This window comes from Cannabis sativa, chromosome 5, assembly GCF_029168945.1.
Source record: "Cannabis sativa cultivar Pink pepper isolate KNU-18-1 chromosome 5, ASM2916894v1, whole genome shotgun sequence".
NCBI lineage: Eukaryota > Viridiplantae > Streptophyta > Magnoliopsida > Rosales > Cannabaceae > Cannabis > Cannabis sativa.
The window spans coordinates 27,376,769-27,397,129 of NC_083605.1; the positions used below are offsets into that span (position 1 = coordinate 27,376,769).

At 43.4% G+C, this 20,361-nt stretch overlaps 1 protein-coding gene and 1 long non-coding RNA gene across 2 annotated transcripts in view; one reads left to right on the plus strand and one right to left on the minus strand.

The window, feature by feature from the left end:
• The first annotated feature begins 6,100 nt into the window (after positions 1-6,100).
• Positions 6,101-6,452, plus strand: LOC133038563 (uncharacterized). The gene is made up of 2 exons (XR_009688069.1): positions 6,101-6,169; positions 6,204-6,452. It is a non-coding gene; the product is annotated as an uncharacterized LOC133038563 (long non-coding RNA).
• A 5,751-nt stretch (positions 6,453-12,203) lies between these two features.
• Positions 12,204-20,361, minus strand: part of LOC133038247 (uncharacterized) — a 31,024-nt gene continuing 22,866 nt past the window's right edge. Inside the window, exons 2-4 of the mRNA XM_061116337.1 lie at positions 13,763-14,377; positions 13,356-13,667; positions 12,204-12,953 (exon numbers count right to left, since the gene is read on the minus strand). Of these exons, the coding sequence (XP_060972320.1) occupies positions 12,204-12,953; positions 13,356-13,667; positions 13,763-14,377 (1,677 nt within the window). The remainder of the gene's footprint in view (positions 12,954-13,355; positions 13,668-13,762; positions 14,378-20,361) is intronic.

Sequence of the window (20,361 nt, forward strand, 5' to 3'; positions counted from 1 at the left end):
TGGAGACTAGAAGTACTCGTCAGCCTCACCCACTGGAAGATGCTCAAGACCCAAATGAGGAAGATGTAGCCTCAAGAGCAGCTGAGGGTTCCGAGGAAGAAGAAGGAATTCCAGATGATGACTACGAGGGAAACCTCGATGAGTATGCCTACGACGAAGGTAGTTACTCAGAGTTGGTGCTTCTCAGGCAAAAAGCTATCGATCACGAAGCCGAGATCGAAGCTCAGAAAGCACAAAACCAAAAAATGCAAGAAGTGATGCTGGCCATGCAAAAAGCCATGGAGGCGGCTGGCATTCACGTGCATCCCAAGACAATGACTGCTGGACTTGGCAAGGAACCAGAGACATCCTCGCCTAGTTCTTAACAGCAGAAGTCTAGGGAGCCTAGTCCTATAAGGTACCCTGCTGAAGGGAACCAAACAAAAAACCCTACCTCTACCCCAGGGCGAAAGAAAAAGGTGCAGGATCCGCGAAAGGTCCGCTCAGATTTCCCTAAAGGGAAAGGTCCGCAGAGGGGCAAGCCCCAAAAAGGGAGCTTTGGTCCTCAGGATTGAGAGGACCGAAAAAGCGTTTCCGTACACCAAGAGCCCGGGGGTAGAGGAAGAAGAGGATTGAGATGTCCTCCCGTTGATCTGAGAAATCAAATCAATGGGAACCAAGGTGACCTCCGGGATCACCTTGACCAAAAAAGATACGGACCCGCGGTCTCCACGGGTACGTTAAATGAAGGAATTATGGCGGAACTCGCCATACTTCGAAAAGACATTGCCCGAGTCTCCCGAAGGCAGAAAGGGGACGACTCCGACTCAGACTGCGAGGACCAGGAGCCATGTGCTAAGCACATCTTGGAGGCGGAGCTCCCTAAGAACTTCAAGATGCCCGAAATGGCAGCTTATACCAGGGACTCCGATCCAAGCGACCACTTGTCGCAGTTCAACCGAGTCATGACGGTCATGAGAGTCAGCAATGACGCCAAATGTCTATGCTTCCCACTTACTTTAAGTGGGTCCGCGTAGGAATGGTTCAAGAAGCTGGAACCAGGATCCGTGGGCTGTTGGAACAAGCTACAGACCAATTTCCGGAGACAGTTTGTCGCTGCAAGAAATGTCAACCTGGAGGTCAGTGCCTTGACTAACATCAAGCAACTGCCCACCGAGACCTTGAAAAACTACATAAAGAGGTTCCGAGAGGAAGCCTCGAAAACCAAGAAAGTTGACGACGGACAACAGCTTGCGCTTCTCCAAGCAGGCATCCGTACGGGGACTCCTTTCTGGAATGAACTACAGCAAGAAGGAGCTGCTAGCCTTCAGGACTTCCAGAAGAGAGTCCAAAAATATATCGACCTCGAAGAAGCCCAAATAGTGGCTTATGGAGGATACTATCCCACAGGGATAGCAGGGTACATACCCGGAGTATCGCCCTCGGGTACTGCCCTGACTGCAACTCCACAGACAAGCGGCATACAATTCTCTGCCACCCCCGGATATAGTCAGGGCCAGGCCTTGGCGCCAGCGTCATCCCATTTCGGCAATCCGTCCGGGACGAATGGACAAACTCCTTCGCGCTCCGCTCCGACCGCTAGCCTGGCAGGCCCTTCCCAGGGCTCGAGGGGTAAAAGGTCCTCCAAGGGTAGCACCCGGACGGGGGAGAAGCGCCAGAAAAGGGGGTACACTCCCCAGTACACCCAATACACGGAGCTGTCGGACTCCCAAGAGCGTGTGTACCAAAATACACACTACCGGAGACCACAACCATTGTATAAGGATAGCTCCCGGAGAGATCCGAGTAAAAGATGCGAGTACCACAACGACATTGGTCATAGCACCAATGAGTGCAAGAATCTCAAGGACGAGATTGAAAACCTAATCCGGTTGGGCCACCTCTATGAGTGGATCAAAAATAGGCTGCCTCACCTCAATCCGGGCCAGGCGACAATGGGTGTGCCCCAGGGAACACCGAGGAGTACAGCAAGAGCGTTAGCTCCAGCTGCTCCCGCGGGCGACGCCCAGCACACCCCCGGTCTGCCGCCCAGACCTAACGGGAGGGTAGCCATGATCTCCGGAGTTCCCCATATCGGAGGAACTACTCGCAAGGAGCTGAAACGATACGCAGGAGCCGTGAAACATAATGAGGTTTGGGAGGTTACTCAACTCCCAGCTCAAAGGCCCCGGCTGATGGACCAACACATCACGTTCACGGAAGAAGACGCCAAGACGGTGCGCTTCCCTCATCATGACCCATTGGTCATAGAAACCCCCATCGCTAATAAAGTGGTGGCCAGAGTCTTAATTGACAATGGAAGTTCCGTGAACCTACTCTTCAAGGAGGCCTTCACCGTAATAGGCTTGACGGACCGAGACCTCTCGCCCAGTGGGTCCCAACTCACCGGGCTTAATGGGACGACACTTATCCCAATGGGAAAAGTGAGGCTTCCAGTCACCTTGTGCCCGGACACCCCCAGAGCACATTTAAATACTGCACTTTCGTGGTGGTGGACTGTCCAACTGCTTACAACGCGATCCTCGGCCGACCAGCCTTGGTAGATTTTGGCGCGGTCACATCCATTCGGCACCTGTGCCTAAAGTTCCCTACCCAGGAAGCTGGGATCGGGACGGTGAGAGGAAACCAGGGGGAAGCAAGGCAATGTTACAATGTCGCAACCCACCTGCCGGTATTAATGATCCGGGAATCCATTGAGCCAGAAATGGCTGAAGAAGATGAGTTAGACCCCCGTGTGGGGTCCGAAAGAATTGTGGAACCAATGGAGGATGTCGAGGAATTATCAGTGTGCGACCTCGACTCCACCAAAGTACTCCGGCTGGGAAAAAGCCTAGATCCAGAGGAAAAAGAGAAAATAATAAAAACACTGAAGGGCGCCATCGACATCTTTGCATGGCACCAAGAAGACATGACTGGCATAAGCCCCCATGTCATCACCCACGTACTCAACGTCAATCCGGACATGCCGCCAGTCCAGCAAAAGTGACGCCTGCTCGACTCGGTGAAAGCCAAGGCTCTGGAAAAAGAGGTGGATAAACTTTTGACCAACGGCATGATCCGCGACGTATACTATCCAGAGTGGCTAGCCAATCCGGTCCTGGTACCCAAGCCAAATGGGACTTGGCGAGTTTGTATAGATTTCATTGATCTAAACAAAGCTTGTCCGAAGGACTGCTTCCCGTTCCCGCTGCCCAGGATCGACCAGATGGTAGACGCCACTTCTGGATTCAAACTACTATCCTTCATGGACGCCTATGCTGGGTACAATCAAATAAAGATGCATACGGAAGACCAGGAGTGCACTAGCTTCAGGACCGACAAGGGGGTATACTGTTACCTAGTCATGCCCTTCGGACTGAAAAATGCCGGAGCGACCTACCAGAGAATGGTCAACCAGATGTTCAAAGGCCTCCTGGGACAAAATATGGAGGTTTATGTAGATGACATGCTCGTCAAGTCCAAAGCATGCACTAGCCATGCAGACGACTTAGAGGAATGTTTTGAAGTAGTCCGGAGATACGACATGAAGCTCAACCCAAAGAAATGCACCTTTGGGGTCAAGTCGGGAAAATTCCTAGGCTTCATCGTCAGCCAGAGGGGGATTGAGGCAAACCCGGAAAAAATCCAAGCTCTCCTGAGCATGCCATCCCCCAAAAAGCACAAAGATGTGCAGAGTCTGATCGGAAAGGTGGCTGCCCTAAGCCGCTTCATCTCACGGTCTACAGACAAGTGCATCCCTTTCTTCAACATATTGAAGAAATGCCAAAAGTTCGAGTGGTCAGACGAATGCGAGGAGGCATTCAAAAAGCTAAAAGAACACATGGCCAAGCCTCCTATCCTGTCAAAACCCGTTCTCGGGGAAGACCTATTTTTATATTTGGCTGTCTCCGAGCACGCGGTCAGCGCTGCCCTAGTCCGGGAAGAAGAGAAAACTCAACATCCCGTGTACTACGTCAGTAAGCGCATGATAGGAGCAGAAACGAGATACCCCATCATTGAAAAGTTGGTCTATTGCCTCCTGATAGCCTCGAGGAAACTGAGGCCATACTTCCAAGCACATCCGATCAAGATACTAACCAACCACCCACTCCGGCAAGTCCTCCAAAAACCTGAGGCGTCCGGAAGGCTCCTCAAGTGGGCAATGGAGTTAAGTCAATTTGACTTGCATTACATTCCCCGAATCTCCATAAAAGGCCAAGCCTTGGCGGACTTCATTACTGAATGCAACAAAGCCGAGGCAACCGCGAATATGCCGGTACCGTCGATCCCCACATGGAGAGTATTTGTGGACGGAGCCTCCAATGAAAATGGGTCCGGAGCAGGAGTGGCAATGATATCTCCGACCGGACTGCGACTCCAGGCGGCCCTACGGTTCGACTTCTCAGCTTCAAACAATGAGGCCGAATATGAAGCCCTAATAGCAGGGCTGAGATTGGCAAAAGCCGTAGGAGCCAAAAGAGTGGAAGTCTACAGTGATTCCCAGCTGGTCGTAAACCAGATATCGGGAGAATACCAAACACGCAGCGAGCGAATTGCCGCGTCTGTGACAATAGTCCGGGAGCTGCTCCACGAGTTCACGGACTACAAAATAGAAAGAATCCCCCGGGAAAAGAACGCTCACGCGGACTGTCTGGCTAAGTTAGCTTCAGATAGTGAAATCAAAGAGTTGGGGGTAGTACCAGTGGAACGCTTGGCAGAGCCAAGCATCAAAATAAAAGAGGCCACAATAACGGTTGGGCAAGAACCCAGCTGGATGGTCCCCATCATAAAATACATAACAAAAGGTGAGTTGCCCCAAGAAAGGGCACTGTCTCGGAAGATTCAGTACCAGGCTCATCGTTATGTAATGATGGATCAAATTCTCTACCGAAGAGGACTCAGCATGCCTTATTTAAGGTGTGTATCGGACCCTGAAGCTAGACAAATCATGCTAGAGGTCCACGAAGGGTTCTGTGGAGATCATACGGGAGGACCCAGTCTCTCAAAGAAAATATTGAGACAGGGATACTTCTGGCCAACAATGAAAAAAGATTGTATAGACTACGTCCAAAAGTGTGATTCGTGTCAAAGGTTCGCGAACATACCGAGAGCTCCTCCAAATGAAATCACCCTGATGACTAGTCCCTGGCCCTTCGCGGTATGGGGAATAGATCTTATTGGGTCCGTGCCAACAGGAAAAGGAGGAGTAAAGTATGCAATAGTAGCAGTAGACTACTTCACCAAATGGACGGAGGCTGAGCCCATGAAGACCATAACTGCTAAAAAAGCACTAGACTTTGTTATCAAAAACATTGTGTGTCGATATGGCTTGCCTCAAAAAATAGTCTCTGACAATGGAAAGCAATTCGATTGCGAGGAATTTACTGACTTCTGCAACCAACACGGAGTAGTGAAAAGCTTCTCCGCGGTGGCCAGACCTCAAACAAACGGTCAAGCGGAAGCAGTCAACAAAATCCTAAAGGTCACCCTGAAGAAAAAGCTGTTGGCCTGCAAAAACAACTGGCCTGAAGAGTTTCCAAGAGTGTTATGGGCCTACCGGACGACTCCAGAACCACGACCGCTCACTCGCCTTTTTCAATGGCGTACGGTTGTGAAGCAATGGTCCCGGTAGAAATGTTATTCCCGTCCCACAGGAGAACAACTTACGATCCAGTCATGAATCAGGCTTTGCTTCAAGAAGCCCTGGATCAAGTTGAAGAACTCCGGGACGAGTCTTAAATACGGATGGCGGCTTATCAAAAGAAGGTGACCAAGTATTTTAACTCCAAGGTTAAAAACAGAAAATTCGCTATTGGGGATATGGTCTTAAGAAGAGTCTTCCCAGCCACCCAAGAACCCGGAGTGGGGGTACTTGGGCCAAATTGGGAAGGACCATATGAAATCGAGGACGAAATCGGCTCAGGCACTTACAAGCTAAAAAGGATGGATGGAACCATTGTGCCAAGGGCCTGGAATGCCGATCACCTCAAAAAATATTACCAATAGCCAAAAATGTAACTTAGATTTTGTTTTAAAGAGTTTGTACTTTCTAAATGTATACAGCCTCCGCATGTTAAATAAAACTGAGTGCCTTAAAAACAAAGTTTCTATGCCACTCAGGGGGTACTAGGGTATACCGCACGGACAGACAAAAAACAAACTAAGTAAAATATCCTGACCCAAAGGGCAGGTCACTAAGTAAAATATCCTGATCCAAAGGACAGGTCAAAAAGAGTATGCACAAAAATAAAAAGCATAAGTATAAACATCCTGATCCAAAGGACAGGTCCAAAAGAAAAATATGTGCATCAAAAGAGATCATGTATAAATATAAAAATCCTAGCCTTAAAGGGCAGGTCTAAATATATACAAATGGCCCGGGGACAGGCCTTAGAAATTGTCTCCCCTTTAAATAAAACAGCTATATAGATATTGTCTTAAATAAAAGAAAAATAGCTGTAAATAAACAAATATATATATAAAAAAAGAGTGAAATCCTGGTTGTACTGGGTCAAACTCGGAGCGGCCTAGTCGATACGAGGAGGGAGACGAGGTCCGATGCGTGCCTCCACCATGGCATCAAGCTTTTTCTTCTTCTCCCAGAATTTGGCGATCATCTCCTCGGGTTTGGGGTAGAAGGTAAGCTTGATGTTCTGGTCATTTGTAGACCAAGCCATGAAGACGCCATCATCAAAACGCTTGGCGCACCGGCTGCAGGAGACGGGAGAAAGAAGCTCATCTCTTTTTGCCTTCTTTGAGGCTTGTTCCATGAAGTCCCTGAGCTCTTTCAGCTCCACGGCCAGGGTGGCCCTGGATTCTAAGTTTGCCTGGTGAGTTTCCTCTAAGGACCTCACCTTAGCAGCCATCTCCTCCAAGGCTTCCCTAGCCTCCCGAAGCTCCCGCCTGGCCTTCGCAGTGGCTTCACCTTCCGTCCTCAACTCCTCCTGGTGCCTGGCCTCCAACCTATCTCTCCGCAGGGCCTCCTCCCGGATCATTGTCTCCGCCTGCGCTTCCCTCCGCTTGGCCTCTTCCTCATTAGCTTTGGCAATGGCCTCTCGGCGCTCAGCAGCCTCCTGATAAAGCCGCCTCTCAGCAGTAAGATCCTGAAGAATCTTCTTGACTTCGTCCATGTCCCCAAAATCGGTCAGGACGAAACCATGGTTGATTATGTTCTTGGAGAGACGGCCGGCTTCAGCAGCAAGCTAAAGAAAAATAATACAAGTATAAGTAAGAATCTCCGAAAAAGAAAACAATAAGGAGAAAAGAAAACTACAAAACACTTACCACAGTGAGGGAGTGGCTGAGATCCTGGACTTGGAAGATGGAGTTCAAGGATGCACAAGCAGCGAACCGCTTAGGTGCACACCGGGTAAGCTGGGACGCAAACTCGCCAGTCATCTCCGCGGTAAAGGGAGCTAAGGTGGGCCCGAGGAAGCGACCGAACCAGTCCGACAGGGGATCCAAATTTAGATCCCACGGATTCTGGTATTCCGGGTTGTTGAGAGTATTTTGCATCTCAACTCGCAGGATCCTCCTAAGGGCTTCCACCTCAGCATACCCCTGGGAGTATTCGTCCATGGCGTAGTTGTGTTTAGCTATCCGGAGCTCCTGTCTCGCCTCATCTCCAAGAACCGGAGTCAGCACAATATTAGGAGGGGCAGAGTGTTCCTCCATGGGAGAGACCCCGCCATCAAGACCGTGGGCCGGAGTATCAGCTCTCCGTGGCCGTTTGGGCTCCTCCTGGGCAACCATTTTGCCTTTGCGTTTGCGAATCAGAGCAACTTCTTGCTCTCCTTCACCTTCTTCAACTTCCTCAGAAAAGCCCCACTGCTTTTCTTGACCTTCTCTCGGGAGCACCTCCTCATCCACTAAGTCAATAGTGTCTGGAGGAGCACTAGAAGAAATCTTTATAGGGGGCCATCTGGGAAGAAGTAAAGGGAGGGGGAGCCTCAAGAGTGTGAACCCCGGCAAGTTCGGCCAAGATGGCGTCCATGGAAGCACCTGCTACAACAAAAGAAAGAAAGCAAGTGTTAGAACATCCGTGGGAAACCACCAACACTCAGATATGACAAGCAGGCTAGTCCTACCCTGACTCTCTAATTTGGCCCTAGCAAAGTTCCGAATTTTTATGCTGGCAACATCATCTCCGAGATAGCTGTCCGAAGGCCGGAACCAGCTGGATGTAATATAAGCTGAAGGGCCTAAAGGAACGGGCTCCGGAGGACCAGAACCCATCCGGGACCGACCTAGGAAATCTCCTAAGTTGGAAAAATAAAACTCCTTCAAATGGTCTCCCCACCGGGTCGAGGGCATCCTAAACCTATAAAGACGCTCATCGAACCCTACAGGCCTAAGAGTGGCATACTCGCCAACAGAAGGGACGTAATGAACTGCTAAAGGAGACTTACCACCGGAGCCGGAAGTGCTGGCACCAGGAGCCCCAGTGTTCGGAAGTCTTCTCCGCAGTGGCGATGATCTCATCCCGGAAGGTCTTCTCCGCGGCAGGCACCCTCATGTTGGGACAGATAACCCAGGAAAGGTTAGAGTCCTCCACGGATTGGTGCGGCAGGATGAGTTTTGCCTTCCTGTAGTTCTCTGTAGTAACCAGGCCCCCGACGTCAAGATCAGCCCGGTCATAAGAGGCAAAGGCCTGGGCTCTCCGAAGAAAGACCTGAGTAGGTGCGGTCCGTTCGTAAGGAGGAATCCTGACCCACTCAGTGAGGAGCTCCGGATGGTCCACTGCCCGGAACCCAGAAGAGAAGAAAAAACGATGGCGATACTCCTTAACATGAGTTTGCCTATTATACCGGACAACCCCCTCATTGGCAGGGTGGGCCCGGAACCCGTAAAAACCGTCTTTAAGTTTGTCCCCCTTCTTGGGGACAAAAACAAGTTCGTAAAAATACAATATCTCCGCCGGGTTGGGAGAGCCCCACCCCGGGCGGAGTAAAAAATAAACAAGCCTGAAAGCAGGCGGTATGCTTGGGGAATAAGTTGGTATGGCGCAAGGCCGACAAAAACTAAAAAATTAACAAAATAGTCTTGGAGAGGAAGCATGGCCCCGGCCATCAAATGCGTCTGGCTCCAGGCCCCGAAGCCGTCGTAGTTATGATTGGGCGTCTCCGCATCACGAGGTGGCCGGTGGTAGGTCCCGGATGTGGAAGGCTTGATTCCAGCTACCTCCATGATGTTTTCCAGCTGATGGGGACAAGTTAGAGTGGAGTGAAGCTCGGCCGCCTCCCATCCGGTTGCTCGAGACTTGCATCCCTCCTGGGCAACAAGACCCAGCGAGACCTCCTTGAGGGTAGCCAGGCGCTTACCGCTCCTCTTAGATGACTTTGAGCCAGAAGCAGACATGTTTCGATTCTGTAAAAAGAATTAAGGTTCCAGCAGTTAGGCCCCATACCAAACCCTAAACCAAGAAAAAGGGAATGGGGATCCCCTAACCGCTGGAAAGAGGCCCCCTCCGGATACTTGTCATACAAGAAACCCTAGAAGGATTCCCTGGACAAGAGTCGGGTGCAATAAATTCACAGAAGACGGCATTGCGCACTAAAGAAAAAGAAAGGGCAGAAAGTAGAAAGAAAACAATCTATCCTATGCCCTAAGCGACCATTATGCAAAGAACGTATGGTCTTCTACAAAAAATAACAACATATGCGTGACAAGAGTAATCCTATCACTAGAGCAGTGAACCCAAACCAATTATATGAAGAATCTAAACATTTGCATTCCCAGAAACTTCGAATACAAAACCCAGAAAAGAACAAGCATATAAGTAACAGCATGCCATGCATATTAACAATAAAGCAAAGGGTTCAAGGAACTTACAATGAAGTGTTGAGACTGGGGGTCCTGCTGTGAATCAAATGAAGATAAGAAGGACTGACAGTAACAAACAAAGAAGAACTGGAAAAATTGCAAAGTGTTCAAAAGTGTTTTTCTGGGTCTGAGAATTTTTTCTCTCTGGGAAATTTGAGCAAAGTTGGCAAGAAATGGGAAGTAACCGAAATGAAGGAAAGGTGGTGGCTTTTATAGGCAAAGCTGCATGAGGAACAAGCGTCGTCACCTACCAATCGAACGGTGGGGGAAGCGCACGATTCGAATTCTCAGAAATCAACGAACCAGATTGGTTTGCAATTAAGGCGGTGGAAACGTTTGAGTATCCGTCTGACACCATTAATGCGCCGTATCAATCAATGGGCGTGAAACGAATCGACCTCTGCAAAAAGTGAATCGCTGCATTAAAAGCCATCATTAAATACACCCTCACGCGCTCAAAGCTCGTGCCAGGAAACCGAGGAGTCAACCGGAAGCACTTGAGCAAGCCTTGTTTTATTTTTTCAAATAAACAAGGCTTGGGGGGTAAATGTTGCCCCTGATTTTGCCCAATATACGTGGACCAACCAAACAAGGACACGTAGGTCAAGCAATGTACAATCCAAAAATATTTGCTAAGTCTTTATGCCGTAAGGTGGCTTCCAGGACGTAGCTCCCGGAGAAGGCATATGGAACCCCATATGCTCCCGGAAGCTCGAAGTAACGTTAAGGTATCTCCGCGAAGTGTCAGGTTTCTCCTGAGCAATCAAGTCGCATTTAATGCTCCATGGGAGGAAGCGTGTTGGGACTGCTACACGCAATAAAGTCTGACGACACAACCTCCAACCAGCAGCTACAAAGTAATGATCATTTAAGTCTAGCGACGGCTACACTGTGAAGAGTCACATCAGTCAAAAGACAATAAGGACATTCCACATAAAAGCCTTACAGCACCTAGGGATTTGACCATGCATTACTCGTGGTATATTCATTGGGAATGCCCAACTTTATGGATACTTACAGATACATTTGTAAGGATAATTCTGGGGATCACCCCACCAAAAACACTATAAATACCCCCTCAAAGCTCATTAAATGGGATCGAGAATCTTGGGCTGCATAAGAGCAAGTAGAGTAAATACTCACCAAGAACATTCTCTGTATTTATAAGAGTGAAACACTCACCAAATACATTCTCTGTATTGGATACATCCATAAATAACAAAGACTCGTGGACTAAGGCTCATTAACGCCCTAACCACGTAAAAATCTTCCTCTAATTTTCTTACAGCTCTATAACTTTATAATATTTTATTAGTTGCCGAAAAACTCGGTCAACAATTACTAATAATAAATATTAAATATAAAAAATTAGAAAAAAAATCACAAAATTTTGATAATTACAACCCGTGCTAAATTGAACGTACATTGTCACACTTTCTTTTTTTTTTTTTAAAAAAAAACGGCGTTTTATAAGTAGAAAAAGTTACCTCATGGTCATTACAAAGGATAGTAACCGATATTGACGAAATATCCACCATACCAGAAATAGAGTTAACATAAACCCACCTAACCACATTATGAGCCAAGAAGTTACAAGTTTCGGAGATAAACAAAAAATTTCAACTTAACATAAAAGTAGAAAGTCTTTTACAATGACGTGCATAATTATCAATTCCTCAAAAGGTACCAATGCCCGTCAGGGCCTTGATAACAGTTTTCAAATCACTCTCCGTGAAAATAAAACGATGGTGCTGAGAGACAGCGGTCTCCATGGCAGACATGCCACAACTTCTCCAATAATTAAGGGGGTTTGAAAAGCTGAGCAAAGTTGTAGCCACTCACAAAATAGTCTCCTTATGATCCCTAGCAATGGCCACAACACACATGGAGTCGCAACAACCTTTGACATCACAGTTGATCTTGACCCAGTCATCATGAGGCGAAACCCAAACAGGAGACCCAACAACCTTCGAAAGAGTAAGTAAACTAGAACCATAATCTGCATAACAATAAGAGATAGTGTCAATATAATGTATAATGCTACCGAGAACATTCTTGTGTACCTTGTCATTGCGCGGTCTCCAAACCACAATCGATGCATAAAGGAATAATTTATCAATGTCCACCCCTATAAACTTTAAATTCCACAAGAAATTAACCCAATCCCAAACACGGGCTCCAGAATTCAAGACAGGCATAACCCCCCAAGGGGAAGAACACCAAAGATGAAAAGCAAAGTCACAGTAGAGAAAGAGATGCTCCAGCGTCTCTTTTCCCTCCCCACAAATGGGACAAGAGACCTCCTCGATATGCATTCTCTTCGCGAGAGAGGCTCGGGTAGGTAGAGCATTAGAAAGAATACTCCACCAAAGGATTTTATGCCGCTCTAAAATTTTGGAGTTTTAGAGTGCAGGGGCAACACTACACAGGGGAGCACGTTCAAGGGCTTGGATAAGGTACGCAGACTTGGTAGAAAATAACCCATTCGATTCTATAGTCCAGACCCATAAATCACCCTCTTGCCCATTAGGCTTGCCACCTTTGATAATGTTACTAATTGTTTCCTGGTCAAAAAGATTTGAGAGCTTAGAGATGTCCCAGTCCCTGTTCGGTAAGAGTAAGTCTGCCACTAACCTCAAGCTGTCCGGCGGATGGGTAAAAGGTTTAGGGACAAAATCCCTACTATGAATAACCCATGGGTCCTCCCAGATATTAATCTCTTTCCCATTCAAAATAAGCTTGCCTGCCCCCTTTTTGAGGATATCTTTAGTACGAACAACGTTCTTCCAGAACCACGAATAAGAGCTCTTGAATGAGCACTCAAAAAAGATTTTCCCTCTAAGATACTTGGCACTTAGAACTTGACAGCATAACGATTGGTCCTCATTTAGAAGAGCCCAACCCCACTTGGCCAATAAAGCTTTATTCATTTCCCCTGTCTTGCAAAACCCAAGACCTCCCCGAGATTTGGGAAGACACAAGTGATCCCAGGCTTTTAAGCAGATACCCCATTTTCCTTGCTTGCAACCCCACCAGAAGTCTCTGACCATACCATCAATCTTTAAGGAACATTTTTTGGAAAGCTTCGTGGTCTGCATAGTATAAACTGACAGCGCAAGCCCCACAGATGTGATTAAAGTAGCACGTCCCGCCTTTGACAGAGATTTCAATTTTCAGCCATGAAGTTTTGAAATAAGGTTATCTAAAATGAAAATTGAAATCAGTGTCTTTCTGGCGGGACCTAAAAATCGGGAGCCCCAAGTAATTGATGTTCCCTATCGAGTTGTTTAGGCCAATTTCCCTTAAAATGCCTCTCTTCATACTCTCATCAGTGTTGTTGCTAAAAAAGATCGAGGTTTTGAGTTTATTAACCCTCTGTCCCGACCAGCTACAAAATTTTTCAAGACAATCCCAAAAGCCCCTGGCCTCCGCAACATTCGCTCATCCCACAAAGATCAGGTCATCAGCAAAGAATAGATGAAAGAGCCTAGGGCCATCCATACTCAATTGTAAGCCTCTGACAGGTCCATTGTCTAAGGAATTTTCAAGGATACGAGAGAGTATGTCAGCTGTCCAGATAAAAAGGTAGGGGAACGAGGGTCCCCTTGCTGGATACCACACGCGGGATCAAAATTGCTCATCTTGCAACCATTGAGAAAAAGGTTGAAGGAAGTTGTAGAGATGCACTGCCAAACCCAGTTACAAAACCTGGTAGGGGCCTTAAAGCTACAAAGCACACGATCAATGAATTGCCAGCTTAGTTTATCATATGCTTTAACCAGGTAAATTTTGATAACAAACAAACCTTCTTTCCCTTTCCTGCGTTTAAAGGAGTGGATAATCTCTTGGATTAAGACATTGCTATCCTGGATGTTCCGACCCAGAACAAAGGCTGCTTGGGTAGGACAAATCAACCGAGGAAGGATTGGCCTAATTCTATTTGCAATTAACTTGAGATTACCTTGTAGACAACATTGCATAGTGAACTAGGTCTGAACTGGGAGACTTTTTTCGGGTTGGGAACCTTCGGAATAAGAGTCACATTCGTCGCATTGAATCCTCTATACATAAACCTGGACTGACAAAAGTCCACAACTGCCTCATAGAAGTCATCCGTAACATGTTTAAAGAAAAGCACAGACATACCATCCGACCCAAGGGTTTTCAAGATACATATAGAGAAGAGCGTCCTTCTGATTTCCTCGAAACTAGAAATGCTTTCCATATCTGCTTGCTCAATGGGGGACAGGTGATCAGTGATCAGATGGTCTAAGTTTTCCAACGGGCCTTGGGTCGGATTAGAAAAGATGTCCCTCAAGAACCCCGTGAATTCTCTACCAATTTCCATTTTATTTGTAATCCACACCCCATAGATACTCTCCACAGAATTACGCCTATTATGGATTGTGGCCGATAAGAAAAAGAATCTAGAGCATTTTTCCCCATCTTTAATCCAAGAAACCCGGGATCTCTGCTGCCAATACAAGGCTTTCCGTCTTAAAGCCACATTAAGGGCCTTTCTCACCTCAACCTCCTGAGTCCATATTCTTAAACCAACAGGCCGCCCTTGGATATCCTAGAGCTGAAGCTCTTGTCTGTAAATGTAAGAATCAAGCTTACCAAACTACTGACGATTCCATTTACTCAGGGCCTGACGGGTGGCACCCAATTTCTTGAAAACTCTAGCCAAGGCCTAGGCATGGGAAGTAGATGTTGGAATTATTTTACCAGGATCTAGATTTACTACCAAGTATGTTTGATTAACATCCGAATATGAATTCTAAAACAATGAAAATAAACACATATAAAGTTTAAGAAACCTTACAGTGGGTGCAACGAAAAATTATGACTCCTTCCATTCAGATCTCTAGCCCTTGATTCCTTTCTGTAGCAGAGCATTATCAAGATCTGAATCTGGATCTTCTTTTCTCCTTCTTTGATGCAAATTTTCCATAGTCTTACATACTACGATTGAGGTACCACTTGATGTGTGTGGGCACTACTCATCACTCAAGGAATTTCAAAAATACAGAGAAGAAAAAGAGAGAGAGTGGCGGCATCAGAGTGTTTGAGAAAATGATCAGTAAAGTGTGTGTCAAACCTGAAGCCTTTACCTTCTATTTATAGAATACCACACAGGGTTAAAGTTGAATTATTTGGCATTTAAAAATGAAAAATAAAATGAGAAATAGAAGCAAAGGTGGCCGGCCATACATTGAGGAAACAAGCCTTCCACTTTTCCAACTTTCCTATTTCATCATTTCTAGTTTCCGATTTTCTCAAAGATTGCCAATTCTCTCTTTCAACTACATAAATGTCAAATCTAATTATTTAATACCTATAATTAATTATTAAATAATATATTGTCATTTATTTTATTTATTAATAAAAACTAATCAAAGTTTCCCAATTAATAAATATACCCTTTAAACTCTCTATTTACTGTTTTACCCTTGCTTAGTGAAAATTCATAAAGTAGACATAGTCTAACTTTAGAATTATAATTGATTAATTAAAATCAATTAACTGAGTCTTACAAGCAGTATGGTCTCAACTAGTATGGGGACCGTGGGTCTATATAACCGAGCTTCTAATAAGTTGAACCGAATTTACCAAGTAAATTCCCTAACTTATTAATTCCTCATTGAATCCACACTTAGAACTTGGAATTGCACTCTCAGTCATATAGAACCCTCGATATGTTCCATGATATAGACACGTCATTAGTTATCCATTGTTATAACCCTAATGTGATCAATGACCCTCTAATAGATGATCTACATTAAAAAGGCACTAAGTTACCGTTACACCTTCAATGTATTTTATCCTTAAAACACTTAGCTCCGTATAAATGATATTTCAGCAAAGTGAAATGAGATCTCCACCATTTATCTCTGTTTAGCCAAGCTCGAAGGATATCATCGTTTCACTTCTAAATTCCTATAGAAGTTATAGATTCCATATTTATGGTAGCGCTCCCACTCAATTATACTATCATGTTCCCAAAATGTACGTATCACCCTGACCCAAAAGTAGGCTTAACTAACAAATCAAAGAACATGTATAGTACTCTTGAGATCGAACCTAACCATATCAGGATTAAGGTCATTTGATCTAGGATCAACAGGTGATATTGAATTGAATAGATATTACGGTAAGTTTTAATATATCTAATCAAAGTTCAATATCGGTCCCTTCCGATGTATACTCCATACATCAGATACTGGTAAACTTTGTCAATGTCCTGAAAAAGGACATAACACTTTTCCAAGGTGTAAGAATACCTATCGCTGATTATACCATGTCAGTCTAAATCCAGTGTTCTGACAAATCAGGGAATAAACTTTTGAACATATAATTAAGATTATATTCCACTGTGCTGACAACACTATAATCTTTAACAAATTCATATGTTCTGGACTTAAAAAGAATTCATACATTATATACATATAATCATGAAATAAATCATGTGAACCATGCAACATAAAATGTTATTTCTGATCTTTATTAATAAGTAAATCTGATTATATTGAAATGAGTTTTATTTAGGGCACACAACCCAACAGTAGATGCCCAAGCAAAATCCACAATCAAAGAGCTACAAGGATCCCTGGTCCACCAAGCCTCAAACCAGAACTGCCTTTTACTTCTAAGATTCGGGTTCACCATACTAAAACAAATGGGTCAATGATCAGAATTGCAAGTGAAGAGTAGCTGTGCCATCCACTTAGGGAACAAACTCAACCAACCCTCATTGACCAAAGCCTTGTCAAGGGCCGACTTGATGTGGTTTTCACCATCTTTATGGTTATCCCAAGTTAAGTTGTCCCCTTTCATAGGCAAATCAATTAAAGCATGACAAATATTTAAATCATATATAAAGGGGAGGAACTGATCCTTTCCTTTAGACCCAACAGGCTCAGAGCTACTTAAGATAAAGTTCACATCACCCGTAATCAACCATGACCCACCAAACTGTTGGGTTTTACGCCCTAAATTAAACTCATTTCAATATAATCAGATTTACTTATTAATATATATCAGAAATAACATTTAATGTTGCATGGTTCACATGATTTATTTCATGATTATATGTACATAATGTATGAATTCATCTGAAACCCTTTTCACATACTTGATCCTGTTTATTGTGTCGTCAACACATTAGAAAGTAAACATGACTATGTGAATAAAGTTTCCTAGATTTATCAGACACAGGGTTTTACTGATATGATAATCTACAACAAGAGTTTACTTGCATTTGGAGAAATGCTATGTTCTTTCCAGAGCATTGGTTAAAGTAAAGCTCAGGTTGGATGCATGGAGTATGCATCGGAAGGGACCGATATTGAACTTTGACTTAGATTTATTAAACTTACAGTAATATCTATTCAAGTCAATATCGCCTAGTTGATCATAGATCAAATGATCTTAATCCTGTTATGTTTAGGCTCGATCTCGAGAGGCTATTCGTGTTCTTTGATTTGTTAGTTAAGCCTACTTTTGGGTCAGGGTGATACGTACATTTTGGGAACACGGTAGTGCAATTGAGTGGGAGCGCTAACATAAACATAGAATCTATAGCTTCTATTTGGCGAATAGTAAGTAAAGGATGATCTCCTTCGAGCTTGACCAAACGAAAATAAATGGTGGAGATCTCATTTCACATAAGCTGAAATATCATTTATACGGGGTTTAGTGTTTTAAGGATTAAATACATTGTAGGGTGTAACGGTAATCTAATCCCTTTACAGTGTAGATCATTCATATAGAGGATCATTGATCAAATTAGGATTATAACAATGGATAAATAATGATGTGTCTATATGGTGGAACATATAGAGCATTCTATATACTGAGAGTGCAATTCTAAGCTCTATGCGTGGATTCAACGAAGAATTAATAAGTCAGTAAATTTAGGTTATAAATTCTTGATCTGCTTATTGGAAGCTCGGTTATATAGACCCATGGTCCCCCGACTAGTTGAGATAATATTGCTTGTAAGACTCATATAATTGGTTCTGATTAATCAATTATAATTCTCAAATTAGACCATGTCTATTTGTGAATTTTTCACTAAGTAAGGGTGAAATTGTAAAAAAAGAATTTTAGGGGCATATTTGTTAATTATGATACTTTGTATGGTTCAGTTAATAAATATGATAAATGACAATATTATTTAATAATTATTTATAGTTATTAAATAGTTAGAATCGGCATTTAAATGGTTGAATTAGAAAATTGGCGTTTTTGAGAAAATCAGATGCAGAATTGAGAAAACTGCAAAATCCAAGTAAGGCCCATTACACTACATGGCCGACCACTTGGGATGGTTTTTCAAACAGATATTCTCATTATTTTAATGCCAAATAATTCAAACCTAACCCTAGTGGAATGCTATAAATAGATAGTGAAGGCTTCAGGTACACTTAAATTTTCTACTTTTTCCTTCAGAGAAAAACCTGAGCCTTCTCTCTCTATACATAGCCGCCACCTTCTTCTCTTTCTTCCATCTTCAATTTTGAAATACTTAGTGATTAGAGTAGTGCCCACACACAGCAAGTGATACCTCAATCATAGTGAGGAAGATCGTGAAGAAAGACTTTCAGCAAGAAGGAGTTTCGACTAAAGAATCGAGAGAAGAGATCCGTGTTCGGATATTGATAATGCTCTGGTACAGAAAGGAATCAAGGGCTTGATATCTGAACGGAAGGAGTCATTATATTCCGATGCACCCAATGTAAGGTTTACTAAACTTTATATGTGTTTATTTCATCGTTTTAGAAAGTTCATATTTAGGGTGTTAATCAACATGCTTGTGAGTAGATCTAAGATCCTGGTAAAATAATTTCTAACAACGTTCTTACCAAGGTCCATCAAGCTTGACCCGAATTTCTTTGTCTCATGAAAGTAAGGAGGCCCATAAACACCAGACAACAACCAGGGGTAATGATCAGGGTCAGAATACACCAAACGCGTAATCTGATTTTTGGAAATGAAAATATTCGCAAAACTAAAACCCTCCTTCTAAGCTAAGATAAGACCCCCACACCCCCCACAGCAGGAACAACAATATTATGATAAAAGTGTAAATTATTAAGGGAGCGTACCAAAGAAGAGGCATCCACTTTTTATTCGGTTATGAAAATAAAGTCAGGAGTGCACGGCCAAATCAAAGCTTTCAATTCAAGAACTGTAGAGATTTGCTGTCACGACCCGAGCCCTAGGCCGTGGCAGATATGTAATATCCATAACTTGGGTGGCCAAAGGTCACACTTTGACCCTTGTAGGAAGATAAAGCTTATAAATGATCCTTCAATTTATATTACAAAATACTAATTTAAAAGTAATTAATTAACTTCTACATTAATAAGAAAATATTAGTAACAAAATCAGGACAACTCATCAATATAAAAGAACAATAATATCCCCACAGTTATGTAATCACCAAAAAGATAGATTTAATAAGTCCATAAAATACCAAAATAATACCTAGCATCAATCATTCCTCATTTAAATACCAATTTTCCAATTTAACCATTTAAATGCCAATTCTAATTATTTAATAACTTAAAAATAATTATTAAATAATATTACCATTTAATATATTTATTAATTTAGACATGTAAAGTCTCTTAATTAATAAATAAACCTAGAATCTCTTTTCTTTACAATTTTGCCCTTGCTTAGTGAAAATTCATAAAGTAGACATAGTCTAACTTTAGAATTTTAATTGATTAATCAAAATCAATTAACTGAGTCTTACAAGCAGTATGGTCTCAACTAGTATGGGGACCATGGGTCTCTATAACCGAGCTTCAATAAGTCGAACCGAATTTACCAAGTAAATTCCCTAACTTATTAATTCCTTATTGAATCCACACTTAGAGCTTGGAATTGAACTCTCATTAATATAGAACGCTCTATATGTTCCATGATATAGACACGTCATTAGTTATCCATTGTTATAATCCTAATATGATCAATGACCCTCTAATAGATGATCTACATTGAAAAGGCAGTAAGTTACCGTTACACCTTCAATGTATTTTATCCTTAAAACACTTAGCTCCGTATAAATGATATTTCAGCAAAGTGAAATGAGATCTCCACCATTTATCTCTGTTTAGCCAAGCTTGAAGGATATCATCGTTTCACCTCTAAATTCCTATAGAAGTTATAGACTCCATATTTATGGTAGCGCTCCCACTCAATTATACTATCATGTTTCCAAAATGTACGTATCACCCTGACCCAAAAGTAGGCTTAACTAACAAATCAAAGAACATGTATAGTACTCTTGAGATCGAACCTAACCATATCAGGATTAAGATCATTTGATCTAGGATCAACAGGTAATATTGAATTGAATAGTTATTACAGTAAATTTTAATATATCTAATCAAAGTTCAATATTGGTCCCTTCCGATGTATACTCCATACATCCGATACTGGTAAACGTTTCCAATGTCCTGGAAAGGACATAACACTTTTCCAAGGTGTAAGAATACCTATCGCTGATTATACCATGTCAGTCTAAATCGAGTGTTCTGACAAATC